The 24,269-nt window shown below is 39.0% G+C and overlaps 1 protein-coding gene and 1 long non-coding RNA gene across 3 annotated transcripts in view; one reads left to right on the plus strand and one right to left on the minus strand.

The window, feature by feature from the left end:
• The window catches only part of LOC309497084, a 126,085-nt gene that overhangs the window by 78,949 nt on the left and 22,867 nt on the right, over window positions 1-24,269 (minus strand). The window lies entirely within an intron of this gene.
• On the plus strand, window positions 14,631-22,970 carry LOC309497036 (uncharacterized protein). 2 transcript variants are annotated; one of them, XM_082167296.1, is made up of 8 exons: window positions 14,631-14,692; window positions 14,941-15,319; window positions 17,571-17,757; window positions 20,273-20,371; window positions 20,455-20,520; window positions 20,644-20,727; window positions 20,810-20,899; window positions 21,019-22,970. In XM_082167296.1, the coding sequence occupies exons 2-8, from the start codon at window positions 15,121-15,123 to the stop codon at window positions 21,146-21,148; spliced, it is 855 nt and encodes a 284-aa protein (XP_082023422.1). In that variant the 5' UTR covers window positions 14,631-14,692; window positions 14,941-15,120; the 3' UTR covers window positions 21,149-22,970. The 2 variants fall into 2 exon arrangements, with proteins under 2 accessions (XP_082023422.1, XP_082023423.1); XM_082167297.1 differs by lacking the exon at window positions 20,455-20,520.

The following is a 24,269-nucleotide window of genomic DNA, read 5'->3' on the forward strand; positions in this document are numbered from 1 at the left end:
TTCGGGCTGGTGCACAGCCCGTGGTGTGTCACCCACAAACTGTGATGTGACGGAGGTGCTTTCCTTCCTACAAGAGCTGTTGGATGGGGGCAGGGCCCCCTCCACGCTCAAAGTTTATGTGGCGGCTATAGCAGCGTTCTCAGAAACAACGCTTGGTCAGTCAATAGGAAGGAACGATTTAGTCATCCGCTTCCTTAGAGGAGCTAAGAGACTGAATCCTCCCAGACCTCCCTCAGTCCCCGTATGGGACCTTTCTACGGTTCTGGAAGCCATGAAAGGTGCGCCATTTGAGCCTTTGCAGTCAATCGATTTAAAACACCTGTCTTTAAAAACAGTGTTTTTGCTGGCTCTCGCTTCAGTGAAGCGCATAGGGGATCTGCACGCGCTCTCTGTGAGCGCGGCGTGCATGGAGTTTGGGCCCAATGACTCAAAAGTTATACTCAAACCTAAGCACGGTTATGTTCCAAAATCCCTCAACACACCGTTTAGGGCGCAGATTATCTCTCTGTCAGCCCTACCGGTCCCTGATGAGGAAAGAGACGCGAGCCTCCTTTGCCCAGTCAGGGCATTACGAGCTTATGTGTCTCGCTCGTCTGTTTTCAGACAGACGGAACAGCTCTTTGTTTCGTTTAGCGGACGTTCTAAGGGACTAGCCGCGTCGAAACAGAGCCTATCCAGATGGATAGTTGATGCTATAGCGCTGGCATACGCCTCCAAGGGCATGCAGTGCCCTTTGGGTGTCAGAGCGCATTCCACGAGAGGCATGGCCTCTTCGTGGGCCTGGTCAAGTGGGATTGCCTTGCAAGATATTTGTATGGCGGCAGGCTGGGCCTCCCCGTCTACATTTATAAGGTTTTATAACCTAGAGGTTCCCGCCCTGCAGGCCAGGCTGCTGTCGGTCTAAACTACCAGTATTATCTGACCTGATGCGTTCAGCTCAGAATGCTGCGTTTGCTGAGCACAGCTCGATGTTCGACAGTTTAAAGCTGGGCAAACTGTGTAAGACCCACATTTTTTCCCATCAGTTCAGGCCGTACCCCGCCCTGTCTGTATGATGAAATTCGCGTCCCTTCGACGCTACTTTATGTGGAAAAGTGAGGCTGCACCCCTCCTTCTTCCCGGACTCTCTGTGAGTTCACTGAGTGATTGTGCACTATATGTACCCCGGGCTTTCGCCCTTGGGTCTTTGGTGTCAGATCTCAGCATGCACGGCGTTTTACATTGGGTCCCCTAGCGTAAGATATCTTACGCAGTACGAGAGACCTCTCGTAAGAGAACGTACTCGGTTACTAACGTAACCTCGGTTCTCTCTAGAAGAGGGAACGAGTACTGCGTATCTTGCCGTGCATGCACACGCTCTGGTTGCTTCGATGATGAAAAACCAGATAATAGCTGCCTGCGAGCGATATTTATAGGCCTAGACCACGCCCATTTCGGCGGGACGTGACGCAGCGGGCGCGAAGTGCCCTGATTGGGTCTGGCGTCACGCCAGGCCTCGCTCGATAGGCTGCTGCAGTTGCCGCAGAGCAGCCAATAGGCGCGCGAGCTGTCTCGCCTATGTCTGCATTGCTGCTGCAACGCGTTTTGCATTATTACAAAATTAAGGATAATTTTTGGCTTCAATATCTCGCGGAAAAGGATTTTCCCCTAGCGTAAGATATCTTACGCAGTACTCGTTCCCTCTTCTAGAGAGAACCGAGGTTACGTTAGTAACCGAGTACGTTTTCTCTTTTGCAGCACTTTCATAGTTTTTATTGGAGAAAAACTATAATCGGATTGGAGTAGAGCATATTGAGAGATTTTATTGTTAATATAGTTTTAATACAGACGTAAAATGGACTGTTAAACGGCCCATAATGGTTATTACGTTCTTTAGGAAACGATAGGCTCACATAAAAACAGCCCAAATCACAGACATGGGGATTCGCACGGGACTGGTATCAAATTACCGGAGGTCCCTAGGTAATACTAATCCCGTGCGAATAGGGCTAAAGAAGACGTTTAGTTGAAACCGTGGTCCTCTGTGATTCTTATTATGGAAGTCAATGCTACCGTCACTTTGAGAGTCACAAAAACATATACCGGCAAAACAATAAAACCTCAATGTATCGTCAGGAGCCATGGGTATTGATTTTGTTTTGCCGGTGTATGTTTCCCTTTAAATTAATATTTAAATCGTTGAAATACCTGTTTATCTCTTAACTGATCTACATTACTGAAGAACTATCAATCAGGAGCTTATTAGTCTGGGGAAGTTTGAGATGTTTATTGCAATTACTTTTTATTTTTTTTAACAGCTGTAAGGAGTAACCGTGGGTGGTGGTGGCGCAATGGATAAGACACATGCCTTTGGTGTGAGAGACCCGGGTTCGAATCCACTGTGAGACACCAATGTGTCCCTGAGCAAGACACTTAACCCCTAGTTGCTCCAGAGGCGTGCGACCTCTGACATATATAGCAATTGTAAGTCGCTTTGGATAAAAGCGTCAGCTAAATGAATAAATGTAAATGTAACCAGTCCTCTACCGGTGCAGCAGATACTGGCACAGATTCTCACGCCATCCGTTGGTTTAATCTCACCTCTGACCATGGCGGCGGCCGGAAAGAACGTGCAGGAGCCAAAGAGGCATAACTCTGAAGTGACGAAAGCCAAGCTTGTTGTTGAGACTTTTTTTATTTTGATGGTGCTGAGAACAACTGAGCTCACTTACCTCTGCATTTGCTATGCGGCTTATATCTGGTACAGGGATCTTTCCCTGGCATTGATTCCCTGATTGTTTCTGGCCCCTGGCTTGCTTGACTCTGGCTTGTTGGACTCTGGCTAGCTGATGCTGGAAGGAAGGTGCTGGCAACACTATGAGTGGAAGCTATGATCTGCACCTTCTTCTTGTGAACTTCCGTCTGGCAGTGAGCCTTCAGAGCATGGCTGCCTTTGTTAACATAATTTATATATTTGTGGCAGAGAATGCATCTGGCGAATCCCTGCCTGTTGATTTTGTTGAATACATCTCCTAGATGAAAGGACACCTCTTGCCCTTTTATTGAGACCTTGCCTTCCAGTTTTAGCCACGACCAGTTCCAGCTGCAGTTCAATCCAGCATCCAGCTGTTTAACCCTCAGGGGTCTAAGGTGTTTTTGGGGTCCTTGATGTTATGAAGCATCAGAGTCTGGGGGATCCATTCGCAGCGTGATTTATTAATAAGAGTAGTCAAACAGGCAAAGGTCAGAACCAGCAGATACAGCAGTGAAGACAAGGCTTAATCGTAGTACAAAACCAGGCAGAAGATCAGGGCAGGCAGCAAACAATCAAAGTCAGAGATCCAAGCAGAGGTAACGTAGGCAGGCAGCAGACAGGGAGAAATCCAGAAACGGGCAAGGTCAAAAATACAAACAGGCAGTCACAGGAATAAACACTCAGTAGAGTTCACAACAGTAAAACAAGACTTCGCAGTGAGGGTGAGAATGTGTGAGACATAAATAGTCCATAGAATGAGGATCAGGTGTGACTATAATCAGGAACAGTGCAGGTGAATAATGCAGTGCAGGTGTATGAAGTAATCAGTCCAGGTAGATGCAGGATGGGAAATGTAGTCTGTGAGTGAATATGATAGTCTTATGTGGAGTGCTCTCTGGTGGCTCTCAAGGGCACTCCAGCTGGTGACCGATACACTTGAGATGTTCTGACATGCCCTGACATTTGTGCTTTTTTCAGTTGCTTATAAACATATTAATGGTAAAGGTGTAATTACACTCTATTTAGCACAAACAGGGCTACCATAATATGTGAGCAACATGTATGTACATGTTTGTATTTTTGAGAGAATAATGTTTATGCATGGTTATTGAAAAAACTAAAAATTTAAGTTTCTGACATAAGGCCACAAAACACATACTAAATATGTGTCCACAAGACTTCTGAATAATGGATGTTTTCGCCTAGAGTTTTTGCTTCAAAATGATCTGAAAATCATCCTGCCTAATCATTCACATAAAACAATACATTGATTAAAATGATGTAAGACACTTTTTGTTTGGAAAGGCAATATGCGTGGGGGCGTGAATGATCATGAATAATGAAGTGGTTCACACCTGAGAAGACAATGACCTGCATAATGAGCCGCATAATGAGCCTTTCATTCAGGTGTGTCACTGAGAGGATACCACAAGAAAGAATGCTAGGACAAAATAAATATATATATATATATTGTATATGCATGCAAATTGCATAATATACAAGGTGAACATTTCTAGTAATTGTGCTGTTAATTCTCATGCTGTATTTTCAGAAAGTTTTGGAATATGTATCCTCTCCCCAAATCTGTCACTAATAAAATACAATAAAAGTAATTTAAAGAGAAGGCTTATATTGGCCTATTAAGATTTTATTTACATCTATCCTTGTAAATATATTTTTTGCTATTTTATTAAAAAGGTTACAATTACAACAACAAATACAATTTTAACAATATTTCAAGTGCAATCTTTCGTTGTAAAAAGTATAAATTGTATCATACGTATTTCAAAGTTAAGGATTCATTAGTTTGATATAGCCTACATTGGAACAAACACTAAAATAACATCTTAGTTGATGACTTTTTTTTTACAAAACATACTATATATGTAACATATGAGCAGAAATTGGCGAACAAAAGCTTATTTGATGTGGCAGTAGTCTATTTTACAGTAAAAACTTTATAATCTATCGAAAACTAGTCAACGAAATGTCTTTCATATTTCGTCTGTAACAAATCGTTTTTATGATAGGCAATATTAGGGAATATAAATGTTAATTTGCAGTTTAATACGTTGCTTATACAAAGACATTTTATTTCAACATATTTCAGTAGATTTTTACTCATCTCAGTATAGCAATATAATTTGGGAAAAGCTGTTCATTCATTCACACACACTGTAAACCCTAATGTTGTCATTAATAAAGAAATCAAGTTATCATAACTTGACATTACTTAAAGGGGTCATATAATGGTACATGCACTTTTACAAGCTGATTGTACTGAAATGTGTGTTGGCAGTGCCTGTACACAACCATCATAAAATGATAAAAATCCATCCAGTGGTTTAAAAAAAAAAAACTTCTTATATGTTTCCTCCCATCTCAAGTCAAGCTGTTCGATTTTGTGACGTCACAAAATCGACGCCCCTCCCACGATGGTTGATTGACAGGAGCGTTTCAACACAGACCTGCCCTTGCTCGTGAGCGAGCTGTCAATCATAGCCCGCGCCGACCGGCGTGTTCAGTGTTAATAGCTGGAGCACTGAGTAGAATGGCGTCTAAGCCAGTGGTTCCCAAACCTGTCCTGGAGTACCCCCAACACTGCACATTTTCTTTGTCTCCCTAATCAAACACACCTGATTCAACTCATCAGCTCATTAACCCATGTGATAATGAGCTGATGAGTTGAATCAGGTGTGTTTGATTAGGGAGACAAAGAAAATGTGCAGTGTTGGGGTGCCTTCAGGACAGGTTTGGGAACCACTGGTCTAAGCGATTGTGGTGTTCTGTTCTGTTCTTGGGTGTAATAAGAAACACAGCAGTCATGTTGATGTTCCTAAATCCGTACCGCTGAAGACGCAGTGGCTGAGTTTGTTTTCGAAGGGAATATTCCCCACGATCAACGTCAATGCTTTCATGTTTGCGCGAATCATTTCACCAGACTGCTTTACAAACGAGGTCAGTAAAAAGCTGGTTATTTGCTAAGAAGCTGCTCCTGAAAAAAGGATCAGTACCAACTATTCGTGTTCCTGCTGCACCTCCAGAATAACTGAAGTGAGTAACGTTTTATTAACCTTTATATTAATCTTTATATTAATCTTTGCAAATCGCTTTGGGGGAGTCGTAATGATATAGGCCACAGGAGTACGCTGGTAAGTTCATCTATAACGTGCCTGTAAATTTTGTTTTATTGTCTGTTAAATGTTTTTTTTTTCATGTGGATGGACAAGGTATAAATGCATTTAAGTTAAAATCAAGTTTCTGTGAGAACATAGGAGCAGTCACCCAACTTCCAAACCTAGCCAATGTTTTACGCCAATGTTTTACAGACTAGCGCTGTTAATTTACAATAGGCCCAAGTATGATATTGTGGCTCAAACTTCGAGTATAATCTATTTCCAGGCACACTGAAATGTCTCTGTGTGTAATTTGTGAAATGACTTTTTTTTTTTTTAATTGGGCTGCCGCATGAATACTTTAATCGTTTCAAGAATTTCTTTTGCCGGTCATGTTCATTGAAAACCGCAGACCTTTTCCCACCTGCAACACATTTACAGAGATATATTATTAATTAATAGTTATGTTGATGTAATGTGTCCCTGGTGCATAATATTAATTATTATTTTTACTGAAGTTTTTATAAAATGTATTCAAATGCATCTGTGGATTTTTTTTTTGCAGAGCTGTGTCTATTTTCCATGTCCCAATGAGTGATTTGTAGACTTTATTTATAATTTTCATTGTCAGGTAACAGATTGTCATTTTAAATAAGTAAAAAATTTAATAAAATAAAAAGTATAAAAGTGTTCATTTGAGAGTAATACCCCAGTGACAAGCTGTGTTACCACTGAAAGTAAACTTTTTGTGAATTTTTCAAGAGTGTTGTTAAAATATATATTTTTTAACTATTAAGAGTTATTAAAACTCTAGTATTAAAACAATTTTAATTTGCTCTTAATTTACTCACCCTCAGGCCATCCAAGATATACACTACTGGCCAAGTTTGGACACATTCATTTTTTTAATATTTTTTTAAAAGCAGTCTCTTCTGCTCATCAAGGCTGCATTTATTTGATCAAGAATACAGGAAAAAACAGTAATATTGTGAAATATTACAATTTAAATGAATGGTTTTCTATTTTAATATACTTTTAAAATAAATTATTTCTGTGATTTAAAGCTGAATTTTCAGCATCAGTGTCGATCCTTCAGAAATCATTCTAATATGCTGATTTATTATCAATGTTGGAAACAGTTGTGCTGTTTAATATTTTTTTTAAACCTGTGATACTTTTTTCAGAATTCATTGATGAAAAAAAATGGGAAAAAGAACAGCTTTTATTCAAAATAGAAATCTTTTCTAACAACACAAGTCTTAACTATTACTTTTTATCAATTAATACATCCTTGCTGAATAAAATGATTAATTTCTTCTTTTTTTTAAAGAGAAATTACTGACCCCAGACTTTTGAACGGTATTTTATATTGTTAAAAAAGATTTCTATATTAAATAAATACTGTTCTTTTTTTCTTTTCTTTTTCTGAAAAAATCCTGAAAAAAGTATCACAGGTTCTAAAAAAAATTAATAATATTAAGCAGCACAAGTGTTTCCATCATAGATAATAAATTCATATTAGAATGATTTTTGAAGGATCGTGATGCTAAATACTGGAGTAATTATGCTGAAATTAAATTATATTTTAAATTATATTAAAATAGAAAAACATTATTTTAAATTATACTAAAAATAGAGGTCTTGGAGCATGTGAAACCTTTGGATAGAGGTGGTGATAGGATCCGTAGACTCAACCAGCGCGAGTCATTTTGGATCCATCAGCTGGATGCACTTCGATATCCAGGTCTAAACGAGGACATAGAGTTTGTTTTTTATGATCTTTTTTTCTATGCCGTATGTTGGTTTTGCCTTGTACTTATTTCTTTGTTTATGTTCAATACATGATATTTATCTTATTTTCCTCTCCAGATAACCTACGTTGAGGGAGATTTCTTTGGAGATATTTTTCTTTATTTTTTCTTTGTTTCTTTGTTATTTTCACCTGATGTGTTGCTCATTATGTTGGTTTCCCCTATCCTGTCGACCTGATTACCTTATTGTGTTAATTGATTGTATTAGGCCTTATTAGGTTAATTACAAAAAAAAACATATAAAAGCAACACAAAATTAATATTCGTGGCTCCTGACAATACATTGGTGCCTTATGAAATGAAATGATATGATAGGTCTATGCAAGAAACTAAACATTATTTATATATTACCTTTAATCCACAGCCTCTGCAAACAGAACTGAACGCGTTTACTACAGTCTGGAGCGCAAAATGTCCCCTACATCTTGGATGGCCTGAGGGTGAGTAAATTAGCAGCACATTTTCATTTTTGGGTGAACAATCCCTTTAATAGAGAAATGTGGACGAAAAAAATGATTATCATTTGATGACTAAAAATTGCATTATAATTTTTAACCTTTACAGTTTGTCATTTAAATATCTAGCGTACTAACCTTTATTTTGTATTTTTATGTCATACTGTAGGTGACCTGACAGAAGAAAATATGGAATTGTAAATACTGCATTTTTAGTTCTGAGAAAAGAGGGGAAATTCTTAAACACTATTGTCTAAACCATGGAGGCCATACAAAGATTGTTCCTTTTCCATGCCCACACCAGGACTGTCTTTGCACATTTCAGTCCATCAGTAACTTGCAAGTGCATCTTTCTAAAATTCATGCTAAAGAACACAGTGAACATGTGAGTGAAGTAACACCACTTGTATTTAAATGTCAGCACTGTGAGTTTTCTGAACCCTGCACAGAAGCAGATTTCCTAAGACACTTGCGTAGTAGACATTTAAGAGCAAATGAGAACATCCAGTGTCCCTACAGAGGTTGCATGTTTCAGACTAGTTTTTATACAACATTCAATTTGCATAGATGTAGGACACACAGTGAAGATGACTGGAGGATGCTAAAGCCAGAAATAATTTCTGGTGATAGTGAGGAGAATGATGAACTTGAACCTGTTTCTTTGGATGAAATTGAAATTGAGGACAATGAAAATCTGTTAAATAACGAATCCTCAGATTTTGTGCATCAATCAGAGCACAATTTAGCTGGCATTTTTTTTGAAGATGCAAAGCATTCTTCATATCCCAGCAAGTTCGTTTCAGGATATCATACAAGAATTAACTGAAATTCATAAACTGTCTTTCTCATTAGTGTATAAGTCAGTTTCAACTGTCCTGAAGAAATATTATCCAGATGTTGATGATTCCATTGTTACAGAAGTGGTACACGCAGTTTCAGAGAGCAATGTATTTTCAAAGTTTTGTGACACATGTTGTGACGGATGTTTGTCAAGTCAAAATTAGGAACTCATTTGTTTTAAATGAATTTCCAGTGGTTATGCCCGTGGAGTACATGCTTCCTGGGGGAGAGAAACCATATGTGTATGTACCGATACAGCCTGTGTTACAAACAATGCTCAACAAGCCAGGCATTTTGGATAAAGCACTTTCAGTACAAGAATGCGTATCAGATAGGTACAGTTCTTACCGTGATGGCGAATATTTTAAAGAGAATAGTCTTCTCAACGACGATGACTTTAAAATTGCTCTAGGACTCTATATTGATGATTTTGAGGTGGCCAATCCTTTAGGTACATCAAGAGGCAAACACAAAATGTGTGCAGTGTACTGGGTGTTAGCAAACATAGATGTGAAGTAAAGGTCAACTCTTCACTCCATCAAACTTGCACTTCTCTGTAATACTAGCACAGTAAAGGAGTATGGCTACCATGCGGCCACTTCTGCAAGACCTCGTCCATCTGGAGCAAACTGGGTGTACGTTGATCAGTTAGGTGCTACTGTGAAAGGCACTGTCTTGTATGTTTCAGCTGACAATCTTGGTGCTCATTCTCTTGCAGGTTTTTTTGAGAATTTTACTGTGGAGAGGTTCTGCCGATTTTGCATGGCTTCGAGAAATGAGGCTCAGCACACTGAAGTTGGCACCAGAAACTTTGAACCTCGGACTAAGGATATGCACAACAGGCACATTAAGGAGGTAAAGCAAGATCCCTCTTTTAGTAAGGTATATGGGGTGAAATGAAGTTGTCCACTAACTGATGCTTTGCAGCATTGTCATGCAGTAACTGGCTACCCACCTGACATTTTGCATGACCTTTTAGAAGGTGTTGTGCCTGTTGAAATCGGTCTCTGCCTTTCAGTCATGATAGAGAAGAAATACTTGTCTCTTGCCGATATGCTCACTGAATATAAACCCAACAGATCACTCAGATCATTAGGATCATATCTGCTAGAAATACCAAGGGTTCACTCTAAGCATGGCGAGTCTGCTTTTATCTATTATGCCAGCCACAGCTGGAACCAGCTTCCAGAAGAGATCAGATGTGCTCCTGTAATACAAGCAATGTAGCCCGACTACGCCACCCAATTAAAGAGCTGGGACTCTATTAAAGTAACCTTATCTTTTACTTGCAAGTTCTTTTAGTTTGGTGGGAGCAACACAACAGAATTACCCAAACAACAGTTTCAATATAAAAAAATATATATTTATTACAATCTCTGATCACAAGGGTAAAAGGAAAAGGGCGCGCCGTGCACTCACGCACTCTCTCACTCAAATTTAAAAGCTGGATATCGGAAAAGAACACATTCACAAATCCACTGGAAGTCCGTAGTTAGGCACCCACAGTCCATAAGCGTTTCCTCTAACGCAAGTCCGTCTCGCACCAAGCGGCGGCGTCTACACAGCAGGCCACCTGTCAATCACTCGTGCGCATCAACACAACACTCACACAAACAGAATCTCCACAGTAGATAAACAGCATAAACACAACACCACACTAGGAAAGCTATCAATCGTGCAATACTCAATTAGATCACTGCAATTCGTGAATAGATAGTTATGAGAGTACAGTAGACAGACTGGAACTCCTCAATTTAGGTGAGACAGATCTTAACTTCGGACGAGGCAAGGCACACAACTTAACACAGGGCGTCACTCACCAATAAACTGGGAACAGACGAATCAAATTCCCAGTATTGTTAGACAGTGCTCCACAACTCCACCAGCCCAAGACAGACGAAGCCGAGCTCCGCGCAGCACAGCGGAGAACAACAGCGATCTGTAGCGCAGCAGAGGCGGCAGTAGTCCAGCGCAGCAGAAGCCGCGTTTCCATTACAGATTTGCGCAAATGTTTTGCGCTATTATCTAAATATCGATAAAAAACTATTGCGAAATGACGGCGTTTCCATTAACCGATGTTATGCGACTAAAACGTCTTTTTTTCTCTCGCGATAAGTCATTCCAAAAATCATGGCAACGGACGTTGGTTATAATATCACAGCCACCGCATTAGACATTATTATTATTATTAATGGAAGGAGACGTGGCGTGTTATCCAAGCATTAATGGCAGGGAAAGACCCCCGAACGACACATATGGAGTTTCTGGGTGTTTCGCCCTCATTTCTGCTCCGATTGTGGCATTTCTTTGAGATTTAGAATCCAGTATTCCTATAGGCTAATTATTGTTTCTTTTATGAATTTAATAAATAATTCTGTCTCGTGTTCTGTCCAAATGATCCATGTAGGCAACTTTTGTGTCTATTTGTTTTTCCTTTTTTAACCCCTAATTGAAAAACGAAAAATGAACGGTTGTTGTCTTCTTAAAACAAGTTGAACACCAACATTTTAATTTGAACTGGCTACACACAACTGCTGTGCTTTATTTATGACTTTTTGCCCCTTTATTAAACATTTAAAATATTCACAAATTAATATGGAAAACATGTCGATTTTACTGGTTTTCTAAGGCCAAATTAGAAACTGGAATTGATGTATTTCCCGCAGTGCTGAATGAGAAGAGCCATTAATATAATTAATAAACTATTGTTTTCTAAGTGTCGGCTAAAATCACATCTCCATCTCCGCTGTTATCAGATGCGCTTTTAGAGAGAAATGCAACTTTCATACGGATTAGCCTACATAATCAGAAGGTATTAGCTTTCGATTCGAATTTGTTCGTTTTAAAGTGGACATTTCAAGCTTTAGCCTACACAGGCTATATTTTGTTTCAGTTCTCGCGCCCCAGTTTACGGAGATCATGTGCGTCTGATTGTTTCTTTTATTTTACAAAAGCACAGCATTTTCTTGTTATTGTGAGTTTACACAAATAAAAGTGGTTGAGAATAATGTATTATTATTTTCTGTCTGACCAGAAATGATAGAGTATAAGTTGTTTCCACTGTTGATAGGAAAATGCAAGTGTTTGCGGCCGCGCCTCCGTGTCATGCAGTGCGCGCTCCACGCTCAGCTTTGTTCCTTTTTTGCATAAAAGCCTCTTCTAAATATAGCCTATTAAATGTTATAATAAAATAATATAAAATTATTATTATTTGCGTAGCTATACATGGACTTCAAACACACTGCGTCTTCTAAGTCAGGTGACTGTAAATGCGCAAAAACTGTTTCCATTGCAGTTTTGCGAAATATTCATTTTTCGAATTGCCTGAAAAACCACCTCATGAGAGCGTAAAAACTTTTTTGCGATAAATGGGAGTTTTTGCGAAATTGACGTGTTTCCATTAAGCGCAATTTCAATTTGCGCAATTTGAAGGGTAATGGAAACGCGGCTAGAGAACGGCAGCAATCCCAGCGCAGCGGAGAACGGCAGCAGTCCAGCGCAGATGAGAACGGCAGCAATCCCAGCGCAGCGGAGAACGGCAGCAATCCCAGCGCAGCGGAGAACGGCAGCAATCCCAGCGCAGCGGAGAACGGCAGCAATCCCAGTGCAGCGGAGAACGGCAGCAATCCCAGTGCAGCAGAGAACGGCAGCAATCCCAGTGCAGCAGAGAACGGCAGCAATCCCAGTGCAGCAGAGAACGGCAGCAATCCCAGTGCAGCAGAGAACGGCAGCAATCCCAGTGCAGCAGAGGTGGCAGCAGTCCAGCGCAGATGAGAACGGCAGCAATCCCAGTGCAGCAGCGAACGGCAACAAATCCCAGCGCAGCAGAGGAAAGACGAAGATACCAGCAGCCACCGGGTTATCAGCAGGACCGTCACTCAACAGAAATTCAGTTTGAACACGAGCAGACAATAATCCATGCAACAGTCGAAGCAGTGAAATAAAAACAATCGTGACTACCGTCCAGTACTAAAACGTGTGGAGAACAGAGCTGCACAACAGAGTTCACGGGATCACAGACACACTGTTTTCAGTTCCTTCGCCTTTTTGAACCGTCTGTGATTTGACATGGCAATTACCAACAGCTGTCCATCTGCTAATCAGCTGCGATCCGGACTCCCCGGAAAATACGGGGCGTTACCCCACATTCTAAATCATGGTCAGTCACAAAAATAAAACGTGCATCAATAAACAAATCACAAAAGAACACCAAAAAGGAAAAAAGGAAAACGCCGGTGCCAAATACACACAAAAACACACATAATAAAATAGACCATAGTCTCTCCATATGACACTCCTACAGTGGTCACATTCAAATCCAGACTCAAAACACTTCTGTTTAGCTATGCATTTACTGAATGAGCACTGTGCCGCCGTTCGTCTGACTGTTTGTACTGTACTGTATTTTATTTTATTTCTCTAAACTGTTTTAATTTTTATTTATTTTTATTATTTAAATTTTTTCTATGTAAAGCACTTTGAATTGCCATTGTGTATGAAATGTGCTATATAAATAAACTTGCCTTGCCTATGAAACACAGTCTTTTCAACCACACAGTATCATATTTTTGTGGTCAACCTTCTTAGGAAAAAAGGGGGCGGGGCTGTGTAAGTTCTTACAGCTTCACAAATGGTCTCTTCAACAATATTGTTATTTGGGTAACAAATATTCATATTGTCACAGATGTACTGGGATAAATGTTTATAGTTTGGATATAAAAATTGAAGTGATCAAAATAGAGTAAATCACATTTTGAAAATAACATGATCCTTCAGATAACGATTGTATCAATTACATCCTACACCACCAAGTGATGACAAGTGACTGTTAAAAATGTGTTTAGACTAAAATAAACAGTAACACTTTATTTAAATAGTCCACTTTAGACATTCTACCAACTATAATAGCAGCAACTAACATTTTATAGAAATAGAATCAGCCGTTCGAATTATTTCAGATAATTCTTTTATTAGAACTACATGTTTAGGCAGCAACGTGTTTAAAAAAAAAAAAGTCTATCGGTTTCATATTTTTTATTGTCTAAAAAAATGTCTATGGTAACATCCTCAAAACAAAAAGTTTTATAAAATGATAAACTTCACATTTTAACTGTTGTTAAGAAAAGGATGAATCAATATTATATATATCCTGAATACATTATTATCCAAATTATTTTTAGTGCACGTTGGATTCCCTTTCCCTTAAAACTAGATTCACCTTTAAATGTGTTTAAAAGTACTAGATTTTCAAAGCACTAAACTGAGGCAGCTCTGCATGAACATGCGGATTTATAAATGAACCACTCGTTTTAAAGCCGTCCTGTAACTGACATCTCTATGACATCCGCTTCAAACATTGGCAATGCTGACGTTGAAGAATAAGAGGAACTGAGGTATGTCAGAAAACTAAGCGACAGAAACTTTCATTGAGAAAAAAATTATATTCAGTTTTCCACCACACTTACCTACTACTATGTATTGCATGCTTTTTTGGTTGTTGTTTTTTGAGTCAGTGGACATAAAAAAAGGTTTATTATACTGGCAAACATTTATTGTTTTGTTCAACCTCTTTCTTGGCAGTTACTTTTATCACCTCATTCATCACCAACATTTAAATATTTCACCAAGAAATACAACGCCGAATAAAAGTCCTGTGAAGAGGACTTTTATTTTGGTCTGTGTGTATGACGTCATAAGGCTGCGCTGCATCTGTTGTGATTCGGCTGAAGAAGAAAGGTTTGTGTGCAAACTATTCACGCAATTTCATAGTTTTAACAAGAACGGTTAAATGAATGTTTGATTATTGAATGTAACAATTTAATGCTTTATCTAACTTTTACTAATCAGCTTCTAATGTTAGTTTTTAGTGTTTAACTCTCTCTCTCTCTCTCTCTCTCTCTCTCTCTCTCTCTCTCTCTCTCTCTCTCTCTCTCTCTCTCTCTCTCTCTCTCTCTCTCTCTCTCTCTCTCTCTCACACACACCAGTGAACTGAACTACTGAACTAGATTGAGACGCACTCAAGAGATTTAGTTTTGATTAATTTAATTAAGATTAATTAAGTTTAGATTTGTTAATTATTCTACACTTCTGGTGAAGCAACTGAGATCCACGTGACACTCTTATTATAAAGATGGAGGGAGTATTATAAAGAGGAGAGTGAAGACATGAAGATGGCTTTTATAAAAGAGGAGAGTGAAGACATGAAGATGGCGTTTATTAAAGAGGAGAGTGAAGACATAAAGATGGTGTTTATTAAAGAGGAGAGTGAAGACATGAAGATGGCGTTTATTAAAGAGGAGAGTGAAGACTTGAAGATTGAAGAAACATTCAGTGTGAAACAAGAAGAAACTGAGGAACAAACAGGTCAGTTTCATTCTCAAAGCTGATCTCAGTCATTTGATCCTTATTAAAATGTCCAGCTCTACAGAAATGAGTGATATATTTTCGAAGTGGGTCTAAATTAAAGTTAAAGTGGTTTTATTTGACATGGTGCGGGTTGCCTCATGTGGACAGACATGTTGAGATCACATGACTAGACAAATGTATTTTTCATAATTTTTTTTTAGATAAAATTATATTACTCATAAAAAATATATATACTTAAAAAAACTGATTTGGGTCAATGACGTATAAGGATTTTTGACAGGCCATTTAAAAAATAATAAAAAAATAATACCTGTTGCAATTGTTCAAACATTAAAGGTACAATATGTAACTTATTTGCTTTAAAAATAGCAAAAATCACTATATGTTATATATTTCTTTTAGCTGTGTACTTACATTATCCCGACTGTTTCCAACAACTTTCAAACCAGGAGAAATTTGTAATTTAATTCGAAAACACGGACTGTTTCTTTATTTCCGTTTTGTCGCCGTCAATGGCGTCATATCCGCGTTCTCACTGGTTTCCGCTCGTACTGCCATTAGCAACCAGAACCCTCTGATAGTAACCAAGGCGGCAGATGTGGACAACTGTGTAGTTCGCAATGTCTATTTGCACGCTGTTGTTGTTTCGTTCAAACATTATGGACCATGGCAAGCAGACTTTGGATAAAAAAGGAGAACTAAAACGAGAATCAATATCAGCGCGGTGTTTTTCGAGATGCCGAGAGCTCCCATAGACAGTATATAAACGAGAGCTCCACGTCCGAGACTTCGACCGCTCCTACATGTACTTTATTAAACAGGTGAGCACATTTACATAAAACTAATCAATGTTATATAGTTCAACAATGATAAAATGTCAGAATATGATCTGTATGTTATTCTAATGTTGATCTAGCTTACTGCTAGTCTCATACAGACAGACTAACACATACATTTTAACACATTTAAATGCAGTTTAGTGTGCTAGTGTAATGTTAGACCAAGTGAAACAGCGCTGCGTTACCTCACAAGTTTAATTTGTCTAATAAACTGACCTGTGAGTTGTAATTCTGCACTTGCGTGTAGTTCGGTAGAATGAAATGTCCATATTCCTTTTATATCCGCGGGACTCGCGTCGCGTGTGGAGCTGATAGCTGTCTCTTAGAGTCGACCTGCTTCATATCACAGTCATGATAAAACATCGATGTATTCAGTCATCCATAACCATTATTAGATCGGTCGGCTTGACGTTGACGACAAGATCCATAATTCTTAGCAAATGTTGCGTCATCAAACTACGCCTTTGTTATTGTAAAGAGGTTAGCAACCCCTAGCGGCGAAAAAAAATCACATACTGTACGTTTAATGGTGTTGTGTACACATACATTTATATACAAATTTTTATAGTGATTTTAGTTTTTCTTCATCTAGATGAATTGGCCATAGCCTTAAAAAATCTTAAAATTAATTAATTTCCTTAACATGTTTAACAGTTCTTTTTTCTAAGTTCTTTGTAATTAAAGTGTTTAGAAACAAAGTATTTGCATTTCTTTTGAGTTTTTGTAAATTATGATCAAATTATTTTCCCTATAATTTTAGAGTTTCCTTCTTAAATCTAGTTAACAGACTTATTTTCCTGTAAATCACATAAAACTGATAAACATGTTTTAAAAATATCATTCACTTAAGCATACTGTATCAGTGATTCATATTTCAGCCACAGAAATAAGATATTTATTTTAAATTCAGTACAGTGATTGCTTTTATTGGTCGCACCACATGATGAGTGGTCGCTACATAAACCGGCTGAAATTACAAAGAGGGCAGAAAATAAATTTGAATAAATTTAGAGTAATTTCAAAGACGTTTTTAAAACAGAAGTTAGACAGTCGCTTTAAATAACAAAAAAAATACAAATAACTAAAGGTTTTTTAAAAGTTAAAGTGAGCACATACATGGGAGGGGTACTACAAATATACAGTATTTATTTATGCATTTAAACCCGTTTTTACCTGAAAAAATGCAATCGGACAGACAATGTAGGCGTCACGTCTTTGACCCATTTATTTACAAGTGTCAAATTTGTGATTTTTATTTCTAATGTTGGTTAATGCTGGATTTTTCTGCAGGTTTGGATTCATACAAAATAATTTGTTTAAGCTACACTGTAAAAGATTGTGCTAGGGCTGGGCGATAAAACGCTAACAATAATTATCGCAATTATTTTTTCTCGATATGGCCGAAGCAGGCACGAAACCTAAACCTAAGAAGGCAAAGGTTTTATCGGAGGAGACAAAGAAAAGAAAAAGGGAGAGTGACAAAATAAAAGGGCGGACGAGGATCAATATTGGTCCAGCGTTCGCTCGCTGGCGCGAACTTAAGGAGGAGGAGGGCTGCCCGACCGATGCTGACTTGGCCATCATGCTGTTGGACTAGTAAGTATATTGCTTGTAGGGCTGGACGATTTTGGCTAAAATCATAATCGCAATTAATCAAACAAGTTACCTCGATTACGATTATTGAACGATTATTTATAAAAAAAAATTCCTATGTCACTGGCAAGGCTTATACTGTAAATACGTTCGTATTTTTTCTAATGAAAGATTTAGGGATGTCCCGATACCACTTTTTCACCGATGCCGCAGCTTTGGCTATTTGCCGATACCGATATCAATCCGATATCTTTATTTTATTCTTGAACTAATACTACTAATAATAAAATATATGGAAGCACTTTGCTCAATTAGCCACATAAAAACATCTCACTCAAATGGAGAACAAATACTTCTCCATATAGTCCACATCAACAGTTGATAATGAAGGACTGCCACCCTTTATTCAAAAGGCCTTGAGATATGTTTGGTAACCTGAATGAATTTAAAATTAATTAGCTATATTTCAGATCAATATATTTGTTTCCTTAAAATTTTAATTAACTTTAATAACTTCTCATCTGAATTATAAATCATTAATTTCTGTATAAAATAATAGTACCATTAAAAACACATTTGATTTTATTTTTTAATCAATGTAGAATGTGTAGGCCTAACTTAAAAATAAAAAGATGTTGTTTTATGGCAAGAAATGAAAACCAATGCAATATGATGAATGTACAAAAGATGAGATCATTTTTGCTTTTTGATAATTTTATTTAAAAAATGTACACGGTGTGTGTGTGATTTTGGTTGGGTGACAGTTGTAGGTTACAGTTTGACAAGAGTTTACAGTTTGACAAAAGCACAATGTTTTACACAAATATAAGTAGGCTAAACACTTTGCAGTTTTAATGATGTCCTGTATGTACAAATTGACGTTGATGTTATAATGACAAATGATGTTTTTATGTTTCCACTGTTAGATCGCGCCCATGCCTCTCTCTCTCTCTCTCTCTCTCTCTCTCTCTCTCTGACACACACACACATTCCAGCATTGCAATCTTGACATCGCAGCCTGTTCATTATGCTGCGTTCACACCAAACGCGAATAGAGCGTCAAATTCGCGTCTATCGCATCTAGTTCTACGCTTAAACATTTTGAATCCATTCGCGCGTCCAAAGCGAATAGGACGCGCGTAACGGTACGTTCACACGGGGCGTGAGCGTCAACGTCAACGCTTCCCATTGACTTTGAATGGGTGACGTCAAGCGTTGCCGAAAAGAATTGTGGATCCGTCGGCGGCGCTTCACTGGCGTTGCTCGCGGCAGAAGTTGAGAATTTTTCAACTTCTGCCGCGAGCAACGCCAGTGAAGCGCCGCAGACGGAAGCGTCAGCCAATAGGATCGCTCTATGCAAATACAGTAGCCAGGCGGCAGCCAATCACGTTCATCCTGTTCAAGAGCAGCAAACTGAGGATACATTTTAAATTTCATTGGCTGACGCTGCTATGACCATGGCGTCAGTGCCAAACTTCAGCCACGCCTTCCGTCAAGCGTTGACGCTGACGCCCCGTGTGAACGTACCGTAAGCGAGTTTGAAGCGAAATAGACGCGCGTTCACGGGCGGAGTCACGTGACTACACACGCGGTAATATGTTTTAAGGGGAAAGTACATTAACACACAGAGGGAAATAACCGAAATAACGGTCTTGGTAAAATTACGTCGGTTATAGGCTCTGAATTTCGGTTTCGATTACTTTTCGATTAATCATCCAGCCCTAATTGCTTGCATACTATCTCTAGTTTTTCGAATTTGCTGTCTGCCTAGCTATGTTACTGAAGCTGTCTGGTCCTCCATTTATCTTCATGAATCAAGTAATGCTAGTAGAGGAGCGAATTATCAATCTGTTAGCTAGTAAACGCTAACATGCTAGTTTATTTGGCATTGCAATCGATGACATGCAAATCGCAAATGTTTGAGCTAAAATGTTTAGCCTACTAAACATGTAGAAAGTATGAAAGGAGGAAGATTAGTAATATTATCATTTTTCATAGCTTTTGAGTTGGTGTATGTATACTTGATTGTGTTGTTTCAGATGATTGTTAGTCTTGTCTCTATTTTTATCTGAGGACGAATTCCCACCCTCATGTTGTTCTTGTGCAATACTTCTGTGTGGTTAGATTCTACAAACATGTAGGGTTGTTGTGTTCAGTGCATGATGACTACCTCACCAAAAGTCTAACTCAAAAGTGTTGCTTGTTCTGAATAATCAGCAAAGTAATTCCCCTGTTATGTGATTTTTGGCTTATCACATTCCTGCTTATCACTAGCACCTTGGCTAAACCGCTGAGTGTAACCACACAGACATGTGTCTTGTAGAATGTCAATTCATATACATTCAAAATGTTTTGCCATAGTCAAGCCACTAGCTCACTTCTGCTAGGACAAGCACCTAGGTTTGTAAATCATTATCTGATTTAGCATGTCCATCTTCAAGTCACAATATTATAATGTGTATGTGTTGTTCCAGTGAAATTGAATTCGACAAATACGTTCTCTGTTATTTCCCTATAGCTTTCAAAACCAGGCAGTAACATCTACTCCCCACAAAGTACCCTGCAAACCTCCACAGCCTGTGGTCTCGAGTATTACAGAGGAGTCAGACCATGACAGGTATTGCATGTTTTCCTGGGCCAGCATATTTTTGTGGATCCTTTTAATTTTTTTCTCATGTTCTATTATCTATTTTGATTCAGGGGTGGATTTCCCATTGAAGGAGTACAAATACTGGAAGAAGAGGTTGGCTCTATATTAGAGACCAGGTGAGGTTTTATAGCAGATTTGTTGTTTGCTTGAACTAATGTGGACTGAATGCACAATTTCTTTTTTCCACTGTCTACTTATCTATACTATTATTGTCTACCTCTATTTTACTCTGTCTGCAGCATGCAATCTCTGGATCTTGTAGAGGAAGAAGGGCAGCATGACTCTCCGGAAGAGGATGCAGCAAATGACCCCAGGAACAGCATGTAAGTCTGTCTAATGACTCGGTTTTCACTTTGTGTTATTGATATATCTTTCCCGCTTATGCTTATGTGTGTTTGTGTACAGTATTGAAATGGATGAGAGCTGGACATACCCAAGATTCTGTGAGGATGGGGACAGCTCTGATGAGGAACATATTCCTTTTCTTCAACTACGGTATGTTATATTCACTAGCTTCATTTCATGCACAATCAGTATATTTTAGGGTTGTACTTGTAGTAGTAGTTTGTTATCCAAAAATCTAATACCTATTCATATTTTGCCTTTTTATGCAGAGTTGGTGGTGCAGCTTCAAAGGTCTGGAATATTGAGCAGCTTCCAGAAATATCCATGGACGAGACCGTGCTTGATGTAGCTGTTCCCAACCCCACCGATGACCGATGTGCCAGACCATTTGAATGCTGACAGTGACGATGACCTGGGGCCCGTTCTTCGTACGTCGCTAACTCAGTTAGCTGGATTTGATTGTTGACGATTTGGCATGATCTTGGATTGTTTGGTTCTTCGAAGCTCATCCAGGACTTGCTGTCATAGCAACAGGTGCGCAATCTTAAACCTGCTCGGGAGCAGGTTAACAGGATTAGACTGCGGCTTTATAAGCGGAGCTGATGCGGGAAGTCCAGCGCAGCTCAATCTCGTGAGATTATCGTTTACGTGATTAATTTGTTGGAAACGCACATTTATTTTCGACTGGTCGGAGTCGGGCTTTAACTACAGCACAAACTGTTTGCATTGCCCTAAGATTATTTGCGAGTGGCTCTTTCCTTTACACTATTGGAGATGCGGAGAACTTGATGGAAAGTGCTGTCTGTCGTGTCATTTGGAGTTTACCTGGTGCTTTTAGGTTTAAAAAACAGTTTTAGGTTTTTGTGTGGCATTTCCAAGCCACTTAAGACCCAATGTTGTAAAGCAGGGTTTTTTTTTAGGCTATCATAATTTTTTATGAAGATCATGCAATCAGGACCATGTCGATTACAGTATATGTCACTCAGGCTTCACTAACGTGATTGGTACCATAGACTATAGGCTAGACCATAGACTGCCATCAAGGCCTCAGTGAAGGGGATTATGTGAACAGAAAGGGGGTTCACAATGTAAATGTGCAGCCCAGTTACTATTGTGATTCTTAATATTCCAGATTAGTAATATTATATCAAATTAAAAAAGGCAGTTGACTAAAATCTTCCATATCACAAATGTGAAAGCAAAATGGCCAGGATCTGTGCATGACTTAAGAATTTTCAGAGATTCACATTTATGCACATTATTTGAAAGTGGTAAGAAAAGTTCCACAATTAAATATCAAGCTCACTGTATTACATACACTTATGCTGATCCTAACAGAACTGCATTTCTTCATAGGTGATTATGACATGTTCCTGTCTGCAGACAGGTGTTTTATGACCCCATTCCCTGACCCAAACCAGTTACAATGCAGCTCCAGGACAAGGGCACACAATGAAATGAACTTTGGCTAACTAAGGGGAAGATTTCAGTGTCTGAAAAGTCTGAGGGGTTGCACACCTGACAGGGCCTGTGACATTGTTGCATGTGCCATATTACACAACATTGCCAAAAAAAAAAAACACTTTTCATTAAATGTTTAATAAGAGACAAATATGCTTAGTTCCTTGAGTTTTATTTCAATTGTTCTTTGTAAAGAAAAGCCAGTAGTCAAGTGATATTAGACACATGCCTCATGCAACAAATAAAAAGGAGACGTTGGCTATACACTGCCCACCTGTAGGCCTATGTCTCCTCTGTCTGTGCAGACTCTTCTGTAGGCCTTTCTGTAGATGTGGAATCCTGCAACTTATATTGCAGCCATAAAGCATACAAGTATAAATTAAGTAAAGTTATTTATACCATGGGCTGTTTAAATACTCGATTCTGATTGGCTGGAAGGTGTGCAGTAAAACCGTTTAATGCACAGGTAGTTCCAGTCAGTTTGATTTACGTTCAAAATTAATCCGCTACATTGGTAACCATAGTAACACAGTTACACTTGCAAGCAGAGTGAGAGACACATATGAAAACGTTTATTTAGGTAGGCTAAATGGATGATTTTTAATTTGTATGGTGAATATGGCAATTTTGAGAAATGGGCCCAGGCACAAGACGAAATAGAAGACTTGGAGAAGACGTTGAATGACAAAAAGCGGCACAAAGAATTAACAATAAATAAATGACATGATTAGTTCAAATAAAGATTGCCTTGTCACTGTCAGTGTTGCCTGTCATTCATAAATAATTTGAAATAAATCCATTAAAGAATCATTAAGTTAGCTATATGCTTAAGCAACGAGGGGACTGTAGACTTTTAAGAAGAGACGCACACAGGTAAGTCGCGCACGCATCTCTCTCTCTCTCTCTCTCTCTCTCTCTCTCTCTCTCTCTCTCTCTGTTCCTTCTCTTTCAGTTCTCTGTATCTCTCTTTTAATAATGTATTTAAATAAATGTGATAATTCATTCAAATAAAAGCAATCCGATGGCTCTACTTTATTTAAAGCGGACGGAGTGCTAGAACTAACGAGCCGTAACTTAAGAAAATAACCGTCATTTTTACACGTCTGTTAAAAAATTACACTGTAAACATCAGTTACAGCTTTAACTTGTTTTTAACTTGGCAAATAACCGGGATAATCCACGGCTAGCCATGCATTAAAGAATTTTAATGCACTTCGTAGAGGCAACCACCCTTCGCCTCTACGTCGTGCATTAAAATCCTTTAATGCATGGCTAGCCGTGGATTATCCCTTACTTATGCACTTGCAGGTAGGCTAGTTCCTCCATACAGCCGCGGCGCTACCATTGGGCCCGGGTGGGCCTGAGCCCACCCATTTTAGGTCCGGCCCACCCATTTTGGCCCAGGCCTATGAGTAGTGAGCGATTTTCATTCTAGCGGTTCATCCAATAAGCAGCCCGAGGAAAGCTTTGAGTGAAAGCTTCTCAGCCAATCAGCGGCTTCTACCCCACGTGTGGACTCTGCATTGTCACCAGCAAGTGATCCAATGAAATGAATGACGTTGGCGGACGTCATTCATTCAAGACAGACACAGACAGTTTTGCTAATATGAAACGTAAAACAAAACAAAGCAGCTTATTTTATTTTAAATTCAGCAAGAAATGCTCAGAGGAACAGCAGGAGGAAACTCCTGCAATTTTAAGTTGCGACTTGCCATCCTGCTCGGCCGCCCTCTCCCCATCGAGTCCTCCCGTAGTAGCCACACACTCACACCAGCAAGGCAAGTAGGCTGTTAAAAGTTAGGCTAACGTTAACGTTAGTGTCTAGCTGTCTATATGCACATTTTCTGGAGGGAAAATAATATTGGCAGTAGGCAGAGCAGAGGTAACTTATGATAGCGTTTTATGTGTTATAGGAGGAGACAGGGTTCAGCAGCCTAGCACAAATGCCGTTCCCCAAGAAGACCTGTCACAACCTCCGCTAGACCTGTCATCAATAGAAGAGGCTGCAAGCCAGCCCAAACTCCGTACATTCCCAGCCACACACATATCGGGGAAAGAT

This window comes from Leuciscus leuciscus (genome assembly GCF_965113295.1).
Source record: "Leuciscus leuciscus genome assembly, chromosome: 4".
NCBI lineage: Eukaryota > Metazoa > Chordata > Actinopteri > Cypriniformes > Leuciscidae > Leuciscus > Leuciscus leuciscus.

Coding starts and splice junctions, on each gene's coding strand:
- LOC309497036 (XM_082167296.1), top strand. CDS start 15,121: ATGAAGATGGCTTTTATAAAAGAGGAGAGTGAAGACATGAAGATGGCG. Junction 20,372..20,454: donor GAGGAGTCAGACCATGACAG/GTATTGCATGTT, acceptor ATTTTGATTCAG/GGGTGGATTTCCCATTGAAG. Junction 20,728..20,809: donor AATGACCCCAGGAACAGCAT/GTAAGTCTGTCT, acceptor GTTTGTGTACAG/TATTGAAATGGATGAGAGCT.